At 38.3% G+C, this 20667-nt stretch overlaps 1 protein-coding gene across 2 annotated transcripts; it reads left to right on the forward strand.

Moving 5' to 3' along the window:
* Positions 1-1493: 1493 nt before the first annotated feature.
* On the forward strand, positions 1494-19044 carry LOC139752692 (UBX domain-containing protein 1-like). 2 transcript variants are annotated; one of them, XM_071668490.1, is made up of 9 exons: positions 1499-1698; positions 2124-2184; positions 5645-5769; positions 11416-11554; positions 12473-12596; positions 14340-14467; positions 16756-16993; positions 17290-17479; positions 18764-19044. In XM_071668490.1, the coding sequence occupies exons 3-9, from the start codon at positions 5691-5693 to the stop codon at positions 18799-18801; spliced, it is 936 nt and encodes a 311-aa protein (XP_071524591.1). In that variant the 5' UTR covers positions 1499-1698; positions 2124-2184; positions 5645-5690; the 3' UTR covers positions 18802-19044. The 2 variants fall into 2 exon arrangements, with proteins under 2 accessions (XP_071524590.1, XP_071524591.1); XM_071668489.1 differs by lacking the exon at positions 2124-2184 and having other exon boundaries at positions 1494-1698.
* Positions 19045-20667: the final 1623 nt, after the last annotated feature.

The raw sequence follows: 20667 nt of genomic DNA on the forward strand, positions 1-20667 counted from the left end.
GTCCACACACGCAAATATACATACCTATACATCTCAATGTACACATATATATATATATATATATATATATATATATATATATATATATATATATATATATACACACACAGACATATACATATATACACATGTACATAATTCATACTGTCTGCCTTTATTTATTCCCATCGCCACCTCGCCACACATGGAATAACAACCCCCTCCCCCCTTATTTGTGCGAGTTAGCGCTAGGAAAAGACAACAAAGGCCCCATTCGTTCACACTCAGTCTCTAGCTGTCATGTAATAATGCACCGAAACCACAGCTCCATTTCCACATCCAGGCCCCACAGAACTTTCCATGGTTTATTATACTTGATCGCCATTTCCCGCATCCAAGAAGTGGCGCCAAGAAGCAGACGAAGAATGACACACACACACACACACACACACACACACACACACACACACACACACATATATATATATATATATACTCATGCTTGCCTTCAATCCATTCCCGGCGCTACCCAGTCCCACAGGAAACAGCAATATTGCATATGAACAGATGTAAAAAAATGAAAGTGTAACAGCCAGATCTTTCGATTATCACTCTTCAGACAAACGAAAATTGGTTAGTTATTTTTTGTGTTGTTAAAGTATTCTAAAACGCCAAGGTTCTTAGCGGGAGTTAAAACCCCGAGAGAAATGCCATCATTCCTTTGGTAATGTTGATTATTCTACGATGCCTAATCATATGATTGCATGTGATATACCATACCTTTCAGCTACAAGTTCTATAATCATCAAAACCTATCTATCAACATTCAGTAATCAGAAACATCAGATGGGTCACCTTCAGAAAGTAGATGGACGATGCATATAATTCTAAGGTACATATTAGGAAAGGAAAATCCGTGAGGGAATAATCGGAAACGGAAAAAAGATCTTGTTCTTGCATTGGCAAACTTGGGTGCAAGTTAGCAGTGTCAACACTAATAAAATGCTGTTCATGTACGTACACGGAAAATGTTAAAGGTAATCGGATAACAGAGTAAACGCCATGAGTGAAGGCAAAGTAAATCGAAAGTAAGCTTCATTTCACTTAGTAATTCAAACTCTGCGTCTTTTCAGTTGGTAATTCAAACTGTGGAAATATTTGATCTGGTTTATTCATCTATGTAAAGAATGAGGCTTGAAATCAATTGCCTGGCTTACTTCTGCTTGAAATTCGTTCTGATATTTGGCATGATTTTATTCTCCATCCTGTACGTTTGAGTCGGGGTTAGGGACCGAAGATCTGCAAAAGTCAAATCGAACAAAAGGTTCACACCTATAAACCCTTGTTATCCCATCCATATAAACATGAATAGAGTCGATGATAATAATCTATCGGGAATTACCTGAGAGTCTGTAATAAAAAAAGAATTACAATATATATACTACAGTTTCCTGAGTGTGAAACAGTGACGTCAGGGTCATGATGATGATGTCATATGCTTGTGATGCTCGGGAAGCGGCAGGTGGACGGCTGGTGCTCAGGAACCAACGGTGACGCGACACTCGCCACATACAGGACGTAAACACGCTACTCCATCCACCCCTTACCTTACCGTCTTCATCATTCTTACACCCATATATCTGGACGTAGACCTGTTGTTGTGGCCAGAATGTCAGCTTTGCAGACATTGATGGAGATGGGGTTCTCGGAGAACAGTGTGTAAGTTAAATATACATTGATTTGGATTGTGATCAATATATGACAAGGTGATGGCACAAGTGGTTGTGATACGATTATATGTTTCACCATAATGCTTGATTGGTGTCAAGCCCTTACAACTTAGAAACCTCGTATATATTACTAGTACCATCACCATAACGGGTACCATCCTGGCTGTTAGATATGTGGTGTTGAAATTAGAGCAGTACATGATTGTGCTGGAGGCTTCATCATTGGGTGTAGTATATCACCTTATTAAATGCAAGACGTTTCATAACACTGCTGTTTCATTATTTTAATGCTCTAATGACCATTTTTTTTTCTGTGTCACAGCTTTTCATGTGAATATGATGAGACTATTTTTCTTTGTGTACATTTTGCCAACTTCGGTATTCATGAAATTATTTTTCCTTGTGCCACCTCAGGGTAACTGTAAGTTAGATTAGGATCAGGAAGCCGAGGGTGGAGCTCCCATTTGGGGTTTAGGTAAGGTTGATTGGAGTTGCTGTTTTAATAACCCTGCTCTGCTTTGCTTGTTACAATGATAGTCCCCCCCTGTAACCCCAGACTTAGTGCAGTTTATATTGATCTGCTTAGTCTTCAGAACTGATATTTGTACAAATAGGATGAAGCTCACGTTTAGAGATGCCATTCTGTACTCTTCAGTAAATGTGATTTAGACTTGGGTAGCATGATTTGGAGCATTATTTCCATCTTCCTGTATAATGATTGACTGTGAGGATGGTCCATCATGGCCAAGGAAATTGTGGACAGAAATAAGTGATTAATTTCCGTATGATAGTAGTACTAGAAATCGTAATAACTTATGAAAAACCTCATTTAACTTCATCTTGGAGCTAAGATTATTTTAGTTTTTGATATTAGCATCAAGATATATCAGGAGCATTGTCCTCATCTTTCTTCTTCTGTATTGGTTGCATGCAGTGAGAAAAAGTAAATGGACAACAAACTCAATCGTGAATAACCTTTCCAGTAGCGAAAGGCAGAAGCACCATAAGACATTTTTCAAATAACATTGAAATAAGATAACTTTAGCTCGCTAGGTTCAGTGATGTTTTAATGGGTTCTTTTGATATCTAGTAATGTATCCTTAACTACTTTTACACTATTTTCCTTAATCATTATAGACCTTCCCACTTGTTCCTTGAGTGTCACAGAAGACGATTAAAAGGGGAGGGAGCAGGGGGCTAGAAATCCTCACTTCCCATTTTTAGTTTTCCAAAAGAAGAAACAGAAGGGGGCCATGTGAAGATGTTCCCTCTAAGTCTCAGTCCTCTGTTCTTAACGCTACCTCGCTAATGTGGGATTTGGCAAATGTGTTTGAAAAAAGATGAATATATATATATATGCTGTCATAACAGCTAGAGAATGTTTATGAGTGAATACAGCCTTTCTTCATCTGTTCCTGGCACTACCTTCCTAACATAGAAAACTGCAGACATGTATGAAAGAAGAAACATTTGTTTTTATAGGTTAAAAAGTCATACTGCCCTACTCTAAATCACTTCTAATAAGTGTATAAGGTCTAATGATATGTATTTCTTCCTGATCCATAGATTGTTTTTGTGGTACCCCTTGACTGGAATTTTACTACCATCTTGATATATGCAAAAGCTTTCCTTCATTAGGAAAAGTCCTTGAATCCAGAAATAGTTTGGTTTACATGAGTTCAAGATTAGATGCTTGGTGTTTATTCTTTCTCTAATCTTCCATATAGTATGCTTACAGTGTCATCCTCCACCGTACTCTCCTTTCAGATATTCAGATATTTAGTACAGTCATTGCCCTTTACTACAATATTTTGTATCATTGTGTTCTTGTAGTTTCTTTTAGTCTTATATCAGAAAGGTTTCTCTTAGCATTTCCTTTTATGCCTTTCATTACTTTAGCAACAACTGTTAAATCTTAGCCTTCTTTTTTGTCAATTGCAGAGCTTTAGCTTTCTCTATCTTTCCTCATGTCTTACTTGTTTCAGTCGTCTTACTGTCCAGGTTGCTCTTTTTAATTAGACTGTAGACCTAGTGATACAGCCTTACTAAGGGTGGCTTTCCACTTGTGGAGTAACCTTAAGGAAACAGAGTTTAGGAAAACACACATGCACATGGATGTGGAAATGGATCTGTGGTTTCAGTGCAATACACATGACACCTAAAGACTTGAGTGTGAACAAATGTGGCCTTTTTTGTCTGTTTTCCTGGGAGTGTTGAAAAACGTGTGGAAGTCAAGAATGTTATCTTGGAAAGCAAAAATGGGTATGTTTGAAGGAATAGTGGTTCCAACAATTTTATATGGTTGCGAGGCGTGGGCTATATATAGAGTTGTGCGGAGGAGGGTGGATGTGTTGGAAATGAGATGTTTGAGGACAGTATGTGGTGTGAGGTGGTTTGATCGAGTAAGTAATGAAAGGGTGAGAGATGTGTGGTAATAAAAAGAGTGGTTGAGAGAGCAGAAGAGGGTGCTTTGAAATGGTTTGGTCACCTGAAGAGAATGAGTGAGGAAAGATTGACAAAGAGGATATATGTGTCAGAGGAGGGAGGGAACGAGGAGAAGTGGGAGACCCAGTTGGAATTGGAAAGATGGAGTGAAAAAGATTCTGAGTGATTGGGGCCTGAACATGCCGGAGGGTGAAAGGCGTGCAAGAAATAGAGTGAATTGGAACTATGTGGTATACCGGGGTTGATGAGCTGTCAGTGGATTGAACCAGGGCACGTGAAGCGTCTGGGGTAAACCATGGAAAGTTTTGTGGGGCCTGGATGTGGAAAGGGAGCTGTGGTTTAGGTGCATTATACATGACAGCTAGAGGCTGAGTGTGAATGAATGTGGTGTGGCCTTTGTTGTCTTTTCTTAGCTCTACCTCGCGCACATGCGGGGGGAGGGGGTTTTCATTTCATGTATGGCAGGGTGGTGACAGGAATGAATAAGGGCAGACAGTATGAATTATGTACATGTGTGTATATGTATATGTCTGTGTGTGTAAATATATGGATAAGTTGAGATGTATAGGTATGTATATGTGCGTGTGTGGACATGTATGTATATACATGTGCATGTGGGTGGGTTGGGCCATTCTTTTGTCTGTTTCCTTGCGCTACCTCGCTAACGCGGGAGACAGTGGCAAAGTATAATAAACTAATATATATTTTTTTTTTCATTTTATTTTATATATATATTTCGGGCATTATTACATGACAGCTAGAGACTGAGTGTGAATGAATGGGGCCTTTGTTGTCTTTTCCTAGCGCTACCTCGCACACATGAGGGGGGATGGGGCTGTTATTCCATGTGTGGCTAGGTGGCGATGGGAATAAATAAAGGCAGACAGTGTGAATTTTGTACATGTGTATATGTGTGTATGTCTGTGTGTGTATATATATATGTGTGCATTGAGATGTATAGGTGTGTATATTTGCGTGGGTGGACGTGTATGTATATACATGTGTATAGGGGTGGGTTGGGCCATTTCTTTCGTCTGTTTCCTTGTGCTACCTCACAAACGCGGGAGACAGCGACAAAGCAGAATAGATAAATAAATGATTTTATATATATATATTTTATATATATAGGGTGCCTGACCCTATCAGCTGAGGGTCAGGCAGAAAGGTCAGTTAAGAAATGTGATCTCCTAAAACAGGATTTGGGTCATCAAAGGGTTGGGTGACCAAAGCCATTTGTCAAGTGACCACAAACATGGTTCTGGACATAATTTATGCTTACTTACATGCATATACCCACACAATTTTGAAGCAAGAAACTTAGACGATATGTGAACTCACTAGTTTTCTTCAAACTTTTATTCAGAATTTTATCAGTATTGAGATAACTTATTGACATAAGATGCATAAGTCATCTTCACTGAGGAAAGTTGCGTTTTATGCTTTAGTTTGGTTTAAGCAGTACTGTCAACAATATATGTCTGATATTGCAGAAAGAAGGCTCTAGCAGTAACTGGAGGTGGGGGTGTAGAATTGGCAATGGAATGGCTTCTTGCTCATGCTGATGACCCAGGAATTAATGAGCCACCTACTGAAGGGGAAGCTGGGCACACTGTAGGTGAGTCACTATATATTATGGTATCCAGGCATGTTTTAGATGCAGTTTGCCATTTACAGTTTGAAGATTTTTTTCCCCTCATTTCTTTATAACCTTTTTTATGTAACATTTTTCCCATCTTTTCCACGTTTAAGTATGATTTTTAAAAAGATGAAATATATATATATATATATATATATATATATATATATATATATATATATATATATATATATATATATAATTGGTATACATGGGGTGTTCAGTGTTGTAAATGGAAATGGTGAAGAGCTTGTAGATTTATGTGCTGAAAAAGGACTGATGATTGGGAATACCTGGTTTAAAAAGCGAGATATACATAAGTATACTTATGTAAGTAGGAGAGATGGCCAGAGAGTGTTATTGGATTACGTGTTAATTGACAGGCGTGCGAGAGAGACTTTTGGATGTTAATGTGCTGAGAGGTGCAACTGGAGGGATGTCTGATCATTATCTTGTGGAGGCTAAGGTGAAGATTTGTATGGGTTTTCAGAAAAGAAGAGTGAATGTTGGGGTGAAGAGGGTGGTGAGAGTAAGTGAGCTTGAGAATGAGACCTGTGTGAGGAAGTACCAGGAGAGACTGAGTACAGAATGGAAAAAGGTGAGAACAATGGAAGTAAGGGGAGTGGGGGAGGAATGGGATGTATTTAGGGAATCAGTGATGGATTGCGCAAAAGATGCTTGTGGCATGAGAAGAGTGGGAGGTGGGTTGATTAGAAAGGGTAGTGAGTGGTGGGATGAAGAAGTAAGAGTATTAGTGAAAGAGAAGAGAGAGGCATTTGGACGATTTTTGCAGGGAAAAAATGCAATTGAGTGGGAGATGTATAAAAGAAAGAGACAGGAGGTCAAGAGAAAGGTGCAAGAGGTGAAAAAAAGGGCAAATGAGAGTTGGGGTCAGAGAGTATCATTAAATTTTAGGGAGAATAAAAAGATGTTCTGGAAGGAGGTAAATAAAGTGCGTAAGACAAGGGAGCAAATGGGAACTTCGGTGAAGGGCGCAAGTGGGGAGGTGATAACAAGTAGTGGTGATGTGAGAAGGAGATGGAGTGAGTATTTTGAAGGTTTGTTGAATGTGTTTGATGATAGAGTGGCAGATATAGGGAGTTTTGGTCGAGGTGGTGTGCAAAGTGAGAGGGTTAGGGAAAATGATTTGGTAAACAGAGAAGAGGTAGTGAAAGCTTTGCGGAAGATGAAAGCCGGCAAGGCAGCAGGTTTGGATGGTATTGCAGTGGAATTTATTAAAAAAGGGGGTGACTGTATTGTTGACTGGTTGGTAAGGTTATTTAATGTATGTATGACTCATGGTGAGGTGCCTGAGGATTGGCGGAATGCGTGCATAGTGCCATTGTACAAAGGCAAAGGGGATAAGAGTGAGTGCTCAAATTACAGAGGTATAAGTTTGTTGAGTATTCCTGGTAAATTATATGGGAGGGTATTGATTGAGAGGGTGAAGGCATGTACAGAGCATCAGATTGGGGAAGAGCAGTGTGGTTTCAGAAGTGGTAGAGGATGTGTGGATCAGGTGTTTGCTTTGAAGAATGTATGTGAGAAATACTTAGAAAAGCAAATGGATTTGTATGTAGCATTTATGGATCTGGAGAAGGCATATGATAGAGTTGATAGAGATGCTCTGTGGAAGGTATTAAGAATATATGGTGTGGAGGAAAGTATAATAAAAAAATATATATATTTTTTCTTTTTTTTTTTTTTTTGTGTTGTTTTTTTTTTTTTTTCATTTTCCAAAAGAAGGAACAGAGAACGGGGCCAAGTGAGGATTTTACCTGTAAAGGCTCAGTCCTTTGTTCTTAACACTACCTCGCTAATGTGGGAGATGGTGGATATGTATAGAAAAATATCTATGTATTTTCATGCATTTTTTTTTTTTTTCATTTTCCAAAAGAAGGAACAGAGAACGGGGCCAAGTGAGGATTTTACCTGTAAAGGCTCAGTCCTTTGTTCTTAACACTACCTCGCTAATGTGGGAGATGGTGGATATGTATAGAAAAATATCTATGTATTTTCATGCATTTTTTTTTTTTTTTAATTTTTTTTTTTTTTTTCATTTTCCAAAAGAAGGAACAGAGAACGGGGCCAAGTGAGGATTTTACCTGTAAAGGCTCAGTCCTTTGTTCTTAACACTACCTCGCTAATGTGGGAGATGGTGGATATGTATAGAAAAATATCTATGTATTTTCATGCATTTTTTTTTTTTTTTTCATTTTCCAAAAGAAGGAACAGAGAACGGGGCCAAGTGAGGATTTTACCTGTAAAGGCTCAGTCCTTTGTTCTTAACACTACCTCGCTAATGTGGGAGATGGTGGATATGTATAGAAAAATATCTATGTATTTTCATGCATTTTTTTTTTTTTTTCATTTTCCAAAAGAAGGAACAGAGAACGGGGCCAAGTGAGGATTTTACCTGTAAAGGCTCAGTCCTTTGTTCTTAACACTACCTCGCTAATGTGGGAGATGGTGGATATGTATAGAAAAATATCTATGTATTTTCATGCATTTTTTTTTTTTTTCATTTTCCAAAAGAAGGAACAGAGAACGGGGCCAAGTGAGGATTTTACCTGTAAAGGCTCAGTCCTTTGTTCTTAACACTACCTCGCTAATGTGGGAGATGGTGGATATGTATAGAAAAATATCTATGTATTTTCATGCATTTTTTTTTTTTTTCTAGCAACTTACCTCCCACAGCATATACTCTTAACACCTCCCACAAAGCATCTCTATCAACCCTATCATATGCCTTCTGCAGATCCATAAATGCTACATACAAATCCATGTGTTTTTCTAAGTATTTCTCACATGTATTCTTCAAAGCAAACTTCTGATCCACACATCCTCTACCACTTCTGAAACCACATTGCTCCTCCCCAATCTGAGCTCTGTACTTGCCTTTACCCTCTCGATCAAGACCCTCCCATATAATTTCCCAGGAATACTCAACAAACTTATACCCCTGTAATTTGAACACTCACCTTTATCCCCTTTGCCTTTGTGCAAAGGATATATTCCCTGAGTGTTGTAGAAGGCGACTAAAAGGGAAGGGAGCAGGGGGGGTTGGAAATATTCCCCTATACTTTTTACTTTTCCAAGAGAAGGAACAGAGAACGGGGCCAAGTGAGGATTTTACCTGTAAAGGCTCAGTCCTTTGTTCTTAACACTACCTCGCTAATGTGGGAGATGGTGGATATGTATAGAAAAATATCTATGTATTTTCATGCATTTTTTTTTTTTTTCATTTTCCAAAAGAAGGAACAGAGAACGGGGCCAAGTGAGGATTTTACCTGTAAAGGCTCAGTCCTTTGTTCTTAACACTACCTCGCTAATGTGGGAGATGGTGGATATGTATAGAAAAATATCTATGTATTTTCATGCATTTTTTTTTTTTTTCTAACAACTTTCCTCCCACACCATATATTCTTAATACCTTCCACAGAGCATCTCTATCAACTCTATCATATGCCTTCTCCAGATCCATAAATGCTACATACAAATCCATTTGCTTTTCTAAGTATTTCTCACATACATTCTTCAAAGCAAACACCTGATCCACACATCCTCTACCACTTCTGAAACCACACTGCTCTTCCCCAATCTGATGCTCTGTACATGCCTTCACCCTCTCAATCAATACCCTCCCATATAATATACCAGGAATACTCAACAAACTTATACCTCTGTAATTTGAGCACTCACTCTTATCCCCTTTGCCTTTATACAATGGCACTATGCACGCATTCCGCCAATCCTCAGGCACCTCACCATGAGTCATACATACATTAAATAACCTTACCAACCAGTCAATAATACAGTCATCCCCCTTTTTTAATAAATTCCACTGCAATACCATCCAAACCTGCTGCCTTGCCGGCTTTCATCTTCCTCAAAGCTTTCACTACCTCTTCTCTGTTTACCAAACCATTTTCCCTAACCCTCTCACTTTGCACACCACCTCGACCAAAACACCCTATATCTGCCACTCTATCATCAAACACATTCAACAAACCTTCAAAATACTCACTCCATCTCCTTCTCACATCACCACTACTTGTTATCACCTCCCCATTTGCGCCCTTCACTGAAGTTCCCATTTGCTCCCTTGTCTTACGCACTTTATTTACCTCCTTCCAGAACATCTTTTTATTCTCCCTAAAATTTAATGATACTCTCTCACCCCAACTCTCATTTGCCCTTTTTTTCACCTCTTGCACCTTTCTCTTGACCTCCTGTCTCTTTCTTTTATACATCTCCCACTCAATTGCATTTTTTCCCTGCAAAAATCGTCCAAATGCCTCTCTCTTCTCTTTCACTAATACTCTTACTTCTTCATCCCACCACTCACTACCCTTTCTAATCAACCCACCTCCCACTCTTCTCATGCCACAAGCATCTTTTGCGCAATCCATCACTGATTCCCTAAATACATCCCATTCCTCCCCCACTCCCCTTACTTCCATTGTTCTCACCTTTTTCCATTCTGTACTCAGTCTCTCCTGGTACTTCCTCACACAGGTCTCATTCTCAAGCTCACTTACTCTCACCACCCTCTTCACCCCAACATTCACTCTTCTTTTCTGAAAACCCATACAAATCTTCACCTTAGCCTCCACAAGATAATGATCAGACATCCCTCCAGTTGCACCTCTCAGCACATTAACATCCAAAAGTCTCTCTTTCGCACGCCTGTCAATTAACACGTAATCCAATAACGCTCTGTGGCCATCTCTCCTACTTACATAAGTATACTTATGTATATATTTTTTTTTTTTTTTTTTTTTTTTTTTTCTAGCAACTTACCTCCCACAGCATATACTCTTAACACCTCCCACAAAGCATCTCTATCAACCCTATCATATGCCTTCTGCAGATCCATAAATGCTACATACAAATCCATGTGTTTTTCTAAGTATTTCTCACATGTATTCTTCAAAGCAAACTTCTGATCCACACATCCTCTACCACGTCTGAAACCACATTGCTCCTCCCCAATCTGAGCTCTGTACTTGCCTTTACCCTCTCGATCAAGACCCTCCCATATAATTTCCCAGGAATACTCAACAAACTTATACCCCTGTAATTTGAACACTCACCTTTATCCCCTTTGCCTTTGTGCAAAGGATATATTCCCTGAGTGTTGTAGAAGGTGACTAAAAGGGAAGGGAGCAGGGGGGGTTGGAAATATTCCCCTATACTTTTTACTTTTCCAAGAGAAGGAACAGAGAACGGGGCCAAGTGAGGATTTTACCTGTAAAGGCTCAGTCCTTTGTTCTTAACACTACCTCGCTAATGTGGGAGATGGTGGATATGTATAGAAAAATATCTATGTATTTTCATGCATATTTGCCATTTCCTTCGTTAGCAAGATAGCATTAAGAACAGAGGTCTGAGCCTTAGAGGGAATATCCTCACTTGGCCCCCTTCTCTGTTCCTTCTTTTGGAAAATTTAAAAAAAAAAAGAATATACCTGTTTTGGAGTGTGGAACTGGCAGATTTGGTACAGACAGAACTCTAAGTCACCTGACTTTGTGAAAAGTTTTATGTAATATGTATTGCCCCTTTTGTAATTCTTCAGTTTTTCCTTAGTTTAGATTTTGGTATTACTTTTTGTATCATTGTTAGGTTCAGAAGAGGAGAAAATGGAAACTGAAGCAGTTGAAGGGAGTGGAGATGCAGAAGAGCCAGTGGATGCTGAAGGAGAAAAGGATGAAGAGAAGAAGGATCAGACAGCAGAGGAAGCCAAGTCCATTAAATGCGATGAGTAAGCACCATTGTTTGTTTGTTTGTTTTTGATATGCATTCAGAATTAAGTAAAAAGAATTCAATCACACACATCTGTGTATGTGTGCTTGTATCTCTTCCTACATGACCTCCCATTACCTCTTGCAAACCATGATGTGATAGTTCTCTGATGTGCAGAGGACCTTTCAGTCACATCACAGCACTCTGACATCACGGAAGCAACAACAGAAATGCAACACTACATTACGCACTTGAAAAGTGGCTCACCCAGAACATAATGTCTGCACATCCACAGAAGTCCTTAGAAATTATTTTAACCCAGACAGACACAGATCTGATCTGCACCCTCTTGTCACCTTGATTGGCCGGTCATTACCACTTGGAAAAACACCAACTAATCTGAGCATCACATACAATACGCATGACTTTCTCTCCTCACACCACAAGCATCAACACAGTGCAACAAATTAGATATCTTGGAACACTGCCTGGTGCCAGATTTGGACAAGAAAAAGAATCCCATTCACCTCTACAAACAACTTATCTGTTCAACTTTAAACTATGCCTCACCTACCTGGTCATCCACCCTCTCTATACCACATATATCTTTGCTGCAAACCACACAGAATAGAACAATCAGTTAGATTTAGAAAAACAAGTGAGACAATAAGAAAACTTGGCCAAATCTAGGCTTGACTGGCTTCCAGTTTGGGATTGGGAATGGGATGTGAATGTGATGCACATGTAGACACCTTTATGCTGAATGACTGTTGGTGTTGAAAAATATACTATTGAAGATTGGAAACCATGCAATGTGAACCTGAGCAGAGGCTGGGGAAGGATGTATGTTGATTATTACTGGAATCTATGTATGTAGATAGTGCTTATACTTACACATTCTTAAAGGTGATTATTTTTAAGCATAAAAGTTTTTCAGGTGTGGCAAGTTGTTCAGGACATCAGAGGAAGTAGAATTTCATGCAGTTAAATCCGGCCATTCAAGTTTTTCAGAATCAACTGAAGAAAAGAAACCACTGACAGAGGAAGAGAAAAGGCAGAAAGTTGGTTGAGTATTTGCATCTCTCTCTCTCTCTCTCTCTCTCTCTCTCTCTCTCTCTCTCTCTCTCTCTCTCTCTCTCTCTCTCTCTCTCTCTCTCTCTCTCTCTCTCTCTCTCTCTCTCTCTCTCTCTCTCTCTCTCTCTCTCTCTCTCTCTCTCTCTCTCTCTCTCTCTCTCCTGATTTATTTATTCTGAATGTATTCTTATCCATTTTATATATCAAGATAAACATATGATGAGTGCTTCATGTTGACCCTACATTATTAGTACACATAGGTATAGGGGATTAAGAATACTTCCCACGTATTCCCTGCATGTTGTAGAAGGCGACTAAAAGGGGAGGGAGCGGGGGGCTGGAAATCCTCCCCTCTCGTTTTTTTTTTTTTTTTTTTTTTTCATTTTCCAAAAGAAGGAACAGAGGGGGCCAGGTGAGGATATTCCAAAAAAGGCCCAGTCCTCTGTTCTTAACGCTACCTCGCTAACGCGGGAAATGGCGAATAGTTTAAAAGAAAAAAAGAAGGTAGGTAAGTACTTTTTCTTTTTCAGGAACAGGCCCAAAGATTAATGGAGAAAAGTTATAAAAAGACAAAACACTTTGGCTTATGAAAATGTATAGATCAAATTAAAAACACAAAAACAAGACTCGTGGAAGTGTGACTGTTTCAGAAATAGAACCCTGCTAATGTATGGCAGGATTATAAACAGTTTTTGTGTGGTTAGTAGTTCAGCGTTATTTTGATAAAGAATGTTTTTATCACTGGGGATAGGAGAGAAAGAATGCTACCCACTTGTCTTTTGTGTATCATATGTGACTAAATTGGGTGAGGGGAATCCTTTCCTTCTGTATTATTACTTTCGAAAAGATACAAGAAGGAGGTAAACAAGTATGTATCATGTAAGGCTAAGTCATCTGTAGCTAATACTACCTCACAGAGGTGGTAAATGGCCAGTAGGTATGAAAGAAAAGACAGAAAATTTTCTTGTGAACACATTATTGGATATCAATAAATTTAAAGATATTTCAACCCAATAGATTTTAGCTTAACAGAAAAATTATCAAGCTCTTCAACTTTCTGACAGACTTTGATGGCCAACTCATATGACACCATCAGTCAGATTTTAAACAAATTTAGAAGGAATCAGAGGAGTCAGCTGGTGAATGAGTGTTTCAGAGCAGTAGCTATAGAAAAAATAAAATTGATTGTTGAAATAATAGAGTGAAATGCTATTCAATGATAAAGATATCTTGACATGAAAACTGTAGATGAAGTGTAGGGAATGGAACTACCAGTGGCATGTATATGAAAATAAGAGAATGAACAAAATGAAGAGTGAGGGTGAGTTATGAAATAGAGAATGAGTCCATTGCATGAAAAGGGAGAAACAGGAGGAGTGAGAATTTGGAAATAGAATTTAGAGTATAGTTATGTTTGACAGACTTGTTAGCATTAAGTTAATGTTTGGAGATATTGATATTAAAACTAGAGAGATTCTATGATGAGGAGTTATGTTTGAAGAGTGTTTAAAGTGAGCTCTTATCATCATCAGACTTGAATGATAGTAATGGAGCAGCCACAGTATTTAACATTTAAATCTTTCGTGCAGCAAAGTTTGAAGCATAGGAAAATGTTATCAGTATCAGTTTAGGGATTTGCTACATTTGGAAGTGGCTTACTGTGAATTAATTCATTTTAAGGTATTCATAATCAAGGATTTTCTTTGAAATGTCCCATACTTCACTGGCAGAAGAAGGAGTTAGAAGACAAAATCAGGCAACGAAGGAAGGAGAGAGAACAACTGGAAGAGAAGGAAGCCTGGGAACGTGAGAAGAAACGTATTCAGATGGGTCAAGAAATAGCTGAGAGAAAGCGCAGGTTTGTCTTTTTTCATAGAAATTATATGTGTGGACATGTGGTTTAACAACTTGTAAATTAGTTTTGTTTGTGTCATGCCTTTTTCTTGGATTCAGTTTGCTAGATATTTCTGATTAAGAAATTGTTAAGAACTTTAAGGCATGTAGAAAGTGGAACTATACATAGGACATCTTTATATATTAGCTTGTTTTGATTTGAATAAAAGAAAAAACATAAAGGGTGTTCTAGTGCTTACAGCTTCCTGATGTGTTGGTTTTCTGTCTTTTGAAGGATGTAGTTTGTAGGCTAGGTAATAAACAAAAATTGAAGACGATCAGTTTTGGATACTTTTACACTGTGTCCTTTCAGAGTATACGTATATGCCAAAAAAAATACTGTTGTAATGAGAAATATCATACATAAAGTAGAGGCTATGTAGCACATTCACTGATTCAAAAAAAAATGGATGAATAAGCTATACAAACAAATGTTATTATAATATTGGACCATTTATTTTTCAGAGATGTAAGGCCCAGGAAATTATATTAATTGAAAGATGATGTCCATCCTGTTCAGGACAGCAAAAAGCATCAAAACTAACTTCTTGTTAAAAAGATTTTTATGGCAGAAGATTACTGTTGGTATGCAGTTGTAGCCAGTGCTTTTTATTTTCATATTTTAGAATGTTGTAATAAAGGATGACTCACAATTGAGCATTGCAGCAGTATGATTTCTGTAATGTTTGATTGCAAAGTTTACTGGAAAATAATGGACCATGAACACATTTTTATCTAACAACTTCATCAACCATTTGAAGTTGAAAGCAAAATGGGAAAGGAAGTTTACAGCCCTTTTATCCAAGAATGACACGTTGAAAAAATCAAAACACTTTAATACACCAATTTAGAAGCTCAAAATGCTTTGATACACCAATTTAGAAGCTCAGTCACAAGACATTTGCAAAGCTCATCAAATTTGCTAAAGTCACAGGGCACTCCAAGAAGACTTTGCAAACCATAGCTGGAAATGTGCATTGCCAACTTGTCCTTTTTCCTTGGAACATTGTATCAGCATGGGCTTCTTGATGGGTCGTACTTTGGGCATTGGCTACAGGTAATGGAACCCTCATAAAGACAAGCAAGGGCTACAGCTGATTGAGCCCTTGTAAAGACAAACAAGTCAAAGCAGACACTTTTCTTGGAAGATGATACACATAATACAAAGGCTTAGACATGGCATTAAAACCTCCATCATTGTAGTGCTCTATAGCAATGTCTTTAAACAGCTACCTGAAGTACACCATCTTGACTTTCCTACCTCCCTTGCCAGTTAAGGGGATTAAGAGAGCAAGGAATCAAGGCCAAAGTCATGTGAGACTGGAAGACATTCCTGTCAGGTACATGAAGCAGGCAGTGCTTCAACAATGCCCTGCTGGATGAATAGGAAAAGGACAGATATGTCATACAACATCTTGGCAAAAAGGGGAGAGCCATTCTTTAGATGGGGTCATATTATGGAGGAAGTGCATGTGTGGATTATTTCCAACCCCAAAAACACCTAAGCTTGGTTCAAGATCAGGTGAAAAAGCGAAATCCTTAAAAAGACAAAGAAGACGGAAGCCAAACCTCTCGGCACTGGTGAGACAAAACAATCACCAGTTCAACGTAGATGAATAACTCCACATAACTCATTAAACAAAAGGGATTTAAACTTTGCCAAAAGAGTACAGATCAGTCAGCCAAACATTCACGGCCAGTAACATACTTAAGAGAGTGATTAACAATACTTATTGAACATATTGATGATAGTAATAACCAAGTTATATTTTAATGATGTTTATTGTTTCAAACTTATTAAACATCTCTTCCAACTAAATATCATTCACTGGATCATATACATAAGCAAAATGATATATAACGATGTCAGATACATCACCAACTTTTTTTTATCATTTTGTCTTAATATATTATATATTTTAGGGCTTTGAAATGTACACAGCCCATATTTTGTCTAGGATATTATTTTACTCCAATATTTTTTGGTAGAAAAGCAGATTTTGAAAGGACGTATGATAAGGTATCCAAACATGCCTGTCTTTGAAAATCATTATGAGAGGGGGTTTTCATAATTACCACATAGTCTTCTGATATAATGTGTTGAGGATAGGTCATTTTATGGTATAGGTCCATTAGTTAGCTTATTCTATTCATATGAGGGTAGCCACTTTCCAAAGATGAGATAAGAATTATTTTTCTTTTCCACTTTTTTTGATAGTTTTCTCAATGTTTTTGTTTTTTCTTCATTCTCAGCCAACAGGAACAAGAGATGAAACGCATTGCAGAAGAACGCAGGAAGGAAAAACTAGAAGACAAACTTGCCCGCCAAAGAGTAAAGGAGCAGATTGAGCGAGACAAGCAGGCAAGGAAAGAAAAGTTTGCCAACAAAGGAGAAGGTGGATCACAGACTTCTGTTTCCCTTCCCAAATCTCAGCCAGCTGCCGTTGCACAGCCAGCCCAAAAGAAGGAATACTCCACAACCAGACTTCAAGTGGGTGCTGGCTGGAATTGCCTTGTTTTTCATTTTCTGTCTCGGCTACTACCCTAATAAGTACATTTATGTACATATGTCAATAGTTCCCAATCGATAGCTTCGTAAATTTTATGGGACTGTGTTAGACTTAATTAGATACTCATTTTACTTATCTAAATGAAGTTTGAAAATGGTGCTGAATTACACATAAGTTATTAGCTTTAGTTTCCAGTTATTTGCTTTGCAAAATAATTGTGCAATATTATCGATTTGTTTGAAATTGTTAATTATTCATTTCATCGCATCCTTTTTAGATTCGTCTGCCAAGTGGTACACCCCTTGTGCAAGAGTTCAAGGCTAAGGAGTCTCTGTCAGCAGTGCGTCTTTGGATAAGCCTTAATCATCAGGATGAACTTCCTGCAGATGCCCCATTCAAACTATCTACTTCATTTCCACGCAAGATATTTTCTGATGAAGATATGGATAAGCCTTTGGATGTTTTAGGTATGTTAACAAGTTTCTACATGTCAGAAGTGGAAGGAACTAAGAAAAGAGGAAACCAAGGAGGAGGGGGAAAGATGCTTTGAAGGATTGGACCCTGAACATGCTGGAGGGTGTGAAGCATGCAAGGCATAGAACTTATTATTAGTGTATTGGAGCAATGTGGGTTACAGCGAGACAGCATGCATTCAGTCACATGAACGAGAACATATGAGGTAGTTAGTGAACCATGAAAAGATCTGTGGGACCTTGTAGTGGATCATGGACTTACACAGACACTCTCTCTTGATCTCTCTCTATTGATCTCTGTTTCCTGCATTAACAAGGTAGCATCAGGATACAAACAAAGAAAGACACATCCACTGGCATGCACATATATGCACATACATGTACATATATGTATTTACATACATACACACATATACATTATGTTATTCATATTTTGTTATACTTGATTGCCCTTTCCCATGTTAGCAAGGTAGCACCAAGAAACAGACAAAGAACGACTCATCCAATCATGTACATATATATATACTGAAATGCCCATACACGTACATATGCATATCAACATATACACATATACATACACAGACATATACAGCACATGTACATATTCATACTTGCTTGCCCTCGTTCATTCCCAGCGCCACCCCGCCCCACAGGAAACGGCATCACTACCCCCTGCTTCAGCAAGGTAATGCCAGGAAATCAGACAAAAAAAGGCCACCTTTGTTCATATTCAGTCTCTACCTGTCATGTGTAATGCACCAAAACCAGAGCTTCCTATCCTCATCCATGCCCATCAGACCTTTCCATGGTTTACTCCCAGACATTTCACATGCCCTGGTTCAATCCACTGACAACACGTCGACCCTGATATACCATATTGTTCCAATTCACTCTGTTCCTTGCACACCTCTCACCCTCTTGTATGTTCAGGCCCTGATCGCTCAAAATCTTTTTCACTCCATCGTTCCACCTCCAATTTAGTCTCCTTGCTTTTAGTACCATATATGATAGGGTTGATGGATAAAGCAAGGAATGTGTTGGTTTACTGACTGGTTAGTCACCTGCAAAATAATATGAAAATATCAGCAGTAGAAGAAAGGGCAAAACTTTCACCTCCCGTATAGTACTGCTTGTCATTGGAAGTATTTTTGATATATGTCTCCTGCTTTTGAATAATGCAGAAATTTAGGCAAAGCCAAACTGACATTAGATGTTTTGCATAGAATTTACATTCAGTGATTGATCTTTAGTTACTAACATAATCCTCGATTTTTCCAGGTCTGGTGCCATCAGCAGTTTTAATGGTAACAAAGTAAGGTTGATTTACACTTTAGACTTTAGTGACAAAAAATATATTATTGTGCTGTGATGATCGTTTTTGTTTTACTCATGCTCCAGTGTCTCTGATGCTGCTGTCCATTTGCAGTTGTGGAAACTGGACACGAGTTCAGATTGAAATTCAGGGCTTAAGTCATATGTGATTTTTATTATGAATTGTCATAACATTTTGAGCTGTTTCATATGACTGAATAAAATTGAGGCTAAGAATGAGGGAGAAATGTGTTTCTTATTCCTTGATTGATTTTTTTTATGCTTATTAATTGTTTCTTACATTCGTGAAGTAGCACCAAGAACAGACAAAGAAATGGCCTCAGTTACTGACATACATTTTTTAGCTCTCATGAATTATGCAATAAAGGCAGAGCCCCCATCCACAACCAGACCCCATGTACCTTTCCGTAGTTTCCCTGACTGCTTCATGTGCCCAGGGTCATCTCATTGATAACACATTACCCTCAGTGTGCCACATTGCTCCAATTTGCTCTATTTCCTGCAAGCCTTACACACTCCCACATGTTCAGGCTCCAGACACTCAAAGTGTCTTTCATTTCATCCCTCCATCCCCAACTCTGTCAGCACTTCTGACAGTTATACCCTTTTAGCCATCAAGACTGGCAAATATCAAACTAGCCTTTGAGTATTTGGATAAGGAAATATTTAGCAAGCTATCTTTAACCACGTAACACCTAAGCTAGCATATGCTTCTCAGGTTTGGTCACTGCACCTAAGAAGCACAAAGAACCAGAAGATGAGAGCAAAAAAGATGTTACCAGAGTTAAAGTAGCTAAGTTTCAGAGAGAGGCTAGAGGCTTTCAATTTACCCCTTATAAAAGAGAAGAGTTAGGGGCAACCTAGTCACAACCTGTAACTTTATAAAACAGATCAATGGCATAGTTATTGAATATTTCCTCGAGAGATATAGGGTTAGAGCAACCAGAGCATATAGCATGAACTAAGACACTTCTTAAAAAAGATGTAAAGAAGTACATGTATAGTGTAAGAGTGGTGGATGAATGAGGCAGAATGACAGAGGACATGGGTAATGCAGAGAGCATACAAAGATTTAAGAGGCTGTAAGACAGTAGAGAATGTTCGAGAGATAGGGCCCCACAGGTGTAAAACTTTCTTCCTATATGATACAAATAGGTAATTATTAGCTTCTACAGTTTCACTGCTGATACATTCTCATCAAAGAACTTTTTATTCCCAAGGAGTCCATCATTTCCCTGCAACTGAAACTAGCACTGCCTTGGAGCTTCTGCAAAGAGGTCCTGGGTAATACCAGGATCTTTGAAAGGAGGCTGGGGGCAATTGTAGATAAATAAATGAATTGTTTTTCTGACTTTACCATGCTTGCAAGTTAGCAAATAGGTTGCTGTTCAATTATTCTGAATACAGTCTCACTAAGGTAGAGGTAATAAGGTATGAAAAAAGGTTGGGTTTGGGTTGTTATGCTGGGATTTTATCTCTCCTTGACATTGGACACACTTGTATCATCTAATACAATTTTTTAAGCATATTGCTTCAACAAATTTGCAGTTATGGTGCACAGAACTGGATTTGAAGGATATCTGAGTGAGTGAACTTTTGATATTAATTACAGTGATTATTTTTGTTTGATTCAGTAAGCAGCCCTTTTGATGAACCATATTGTAGTTCATCAGTGATAAGATGGAATGATTACCTATGGTTACAAAACAAGAGCATTGCCTTGAGTGCCTTTATGTTTTTCTGAACATCTTATTCCCTTTTACTCTTTGAGTTGTACAGATTTGTTGTAGATTTTAGGTAAAGATTATGAGAACTTTGCACCTATATATCTATGTTTATCTTTGGTGCCT

The sequence above is a fragment of the Panulirus ornatus genome, chromosome 13, assembly GCF_036320965.1.
Source record: "Panulirus ornatus isolate Po-2019 chromosome 13, ASM3632096v1, whole genome shotgun sequence".
NCBI classification, from domain to species: domain Eukaryota; kingdom Metazoa; phylum Arthropoda; class Malacostraca; order Decapoda; family Palinuridae; genus Panulirus; species Panulirus ornatus.

What these genes read in the sequence shown, in the direction of transcription:
- LOC139752692 (XM_071668489.1), top strand. Translation starts at nt 1,649, where the DNA reads ATGTCAGCTTTGCAGACATTGATGGAGATGGGGTTCTCGGAGAACAGT. An exon ending in GGGTTCTCGGAGAACAGTGT is followed by an intron (nt 1,699 to 5,644) that starts GTAAGTTAAATA and finishes CTGATATTGCAG; the next exon opens with AAAGAAGGCTCTAGCAGTAA. An exon ending in GGAAGCTGGGCACACTGTAG is followed by an intron (nt 5,770 to 11,415) that starts GTGAGTCACTAT and finishes TATCATTGTTAG; the next exon opens with GTTCAGAAGAGGAGAAAATG.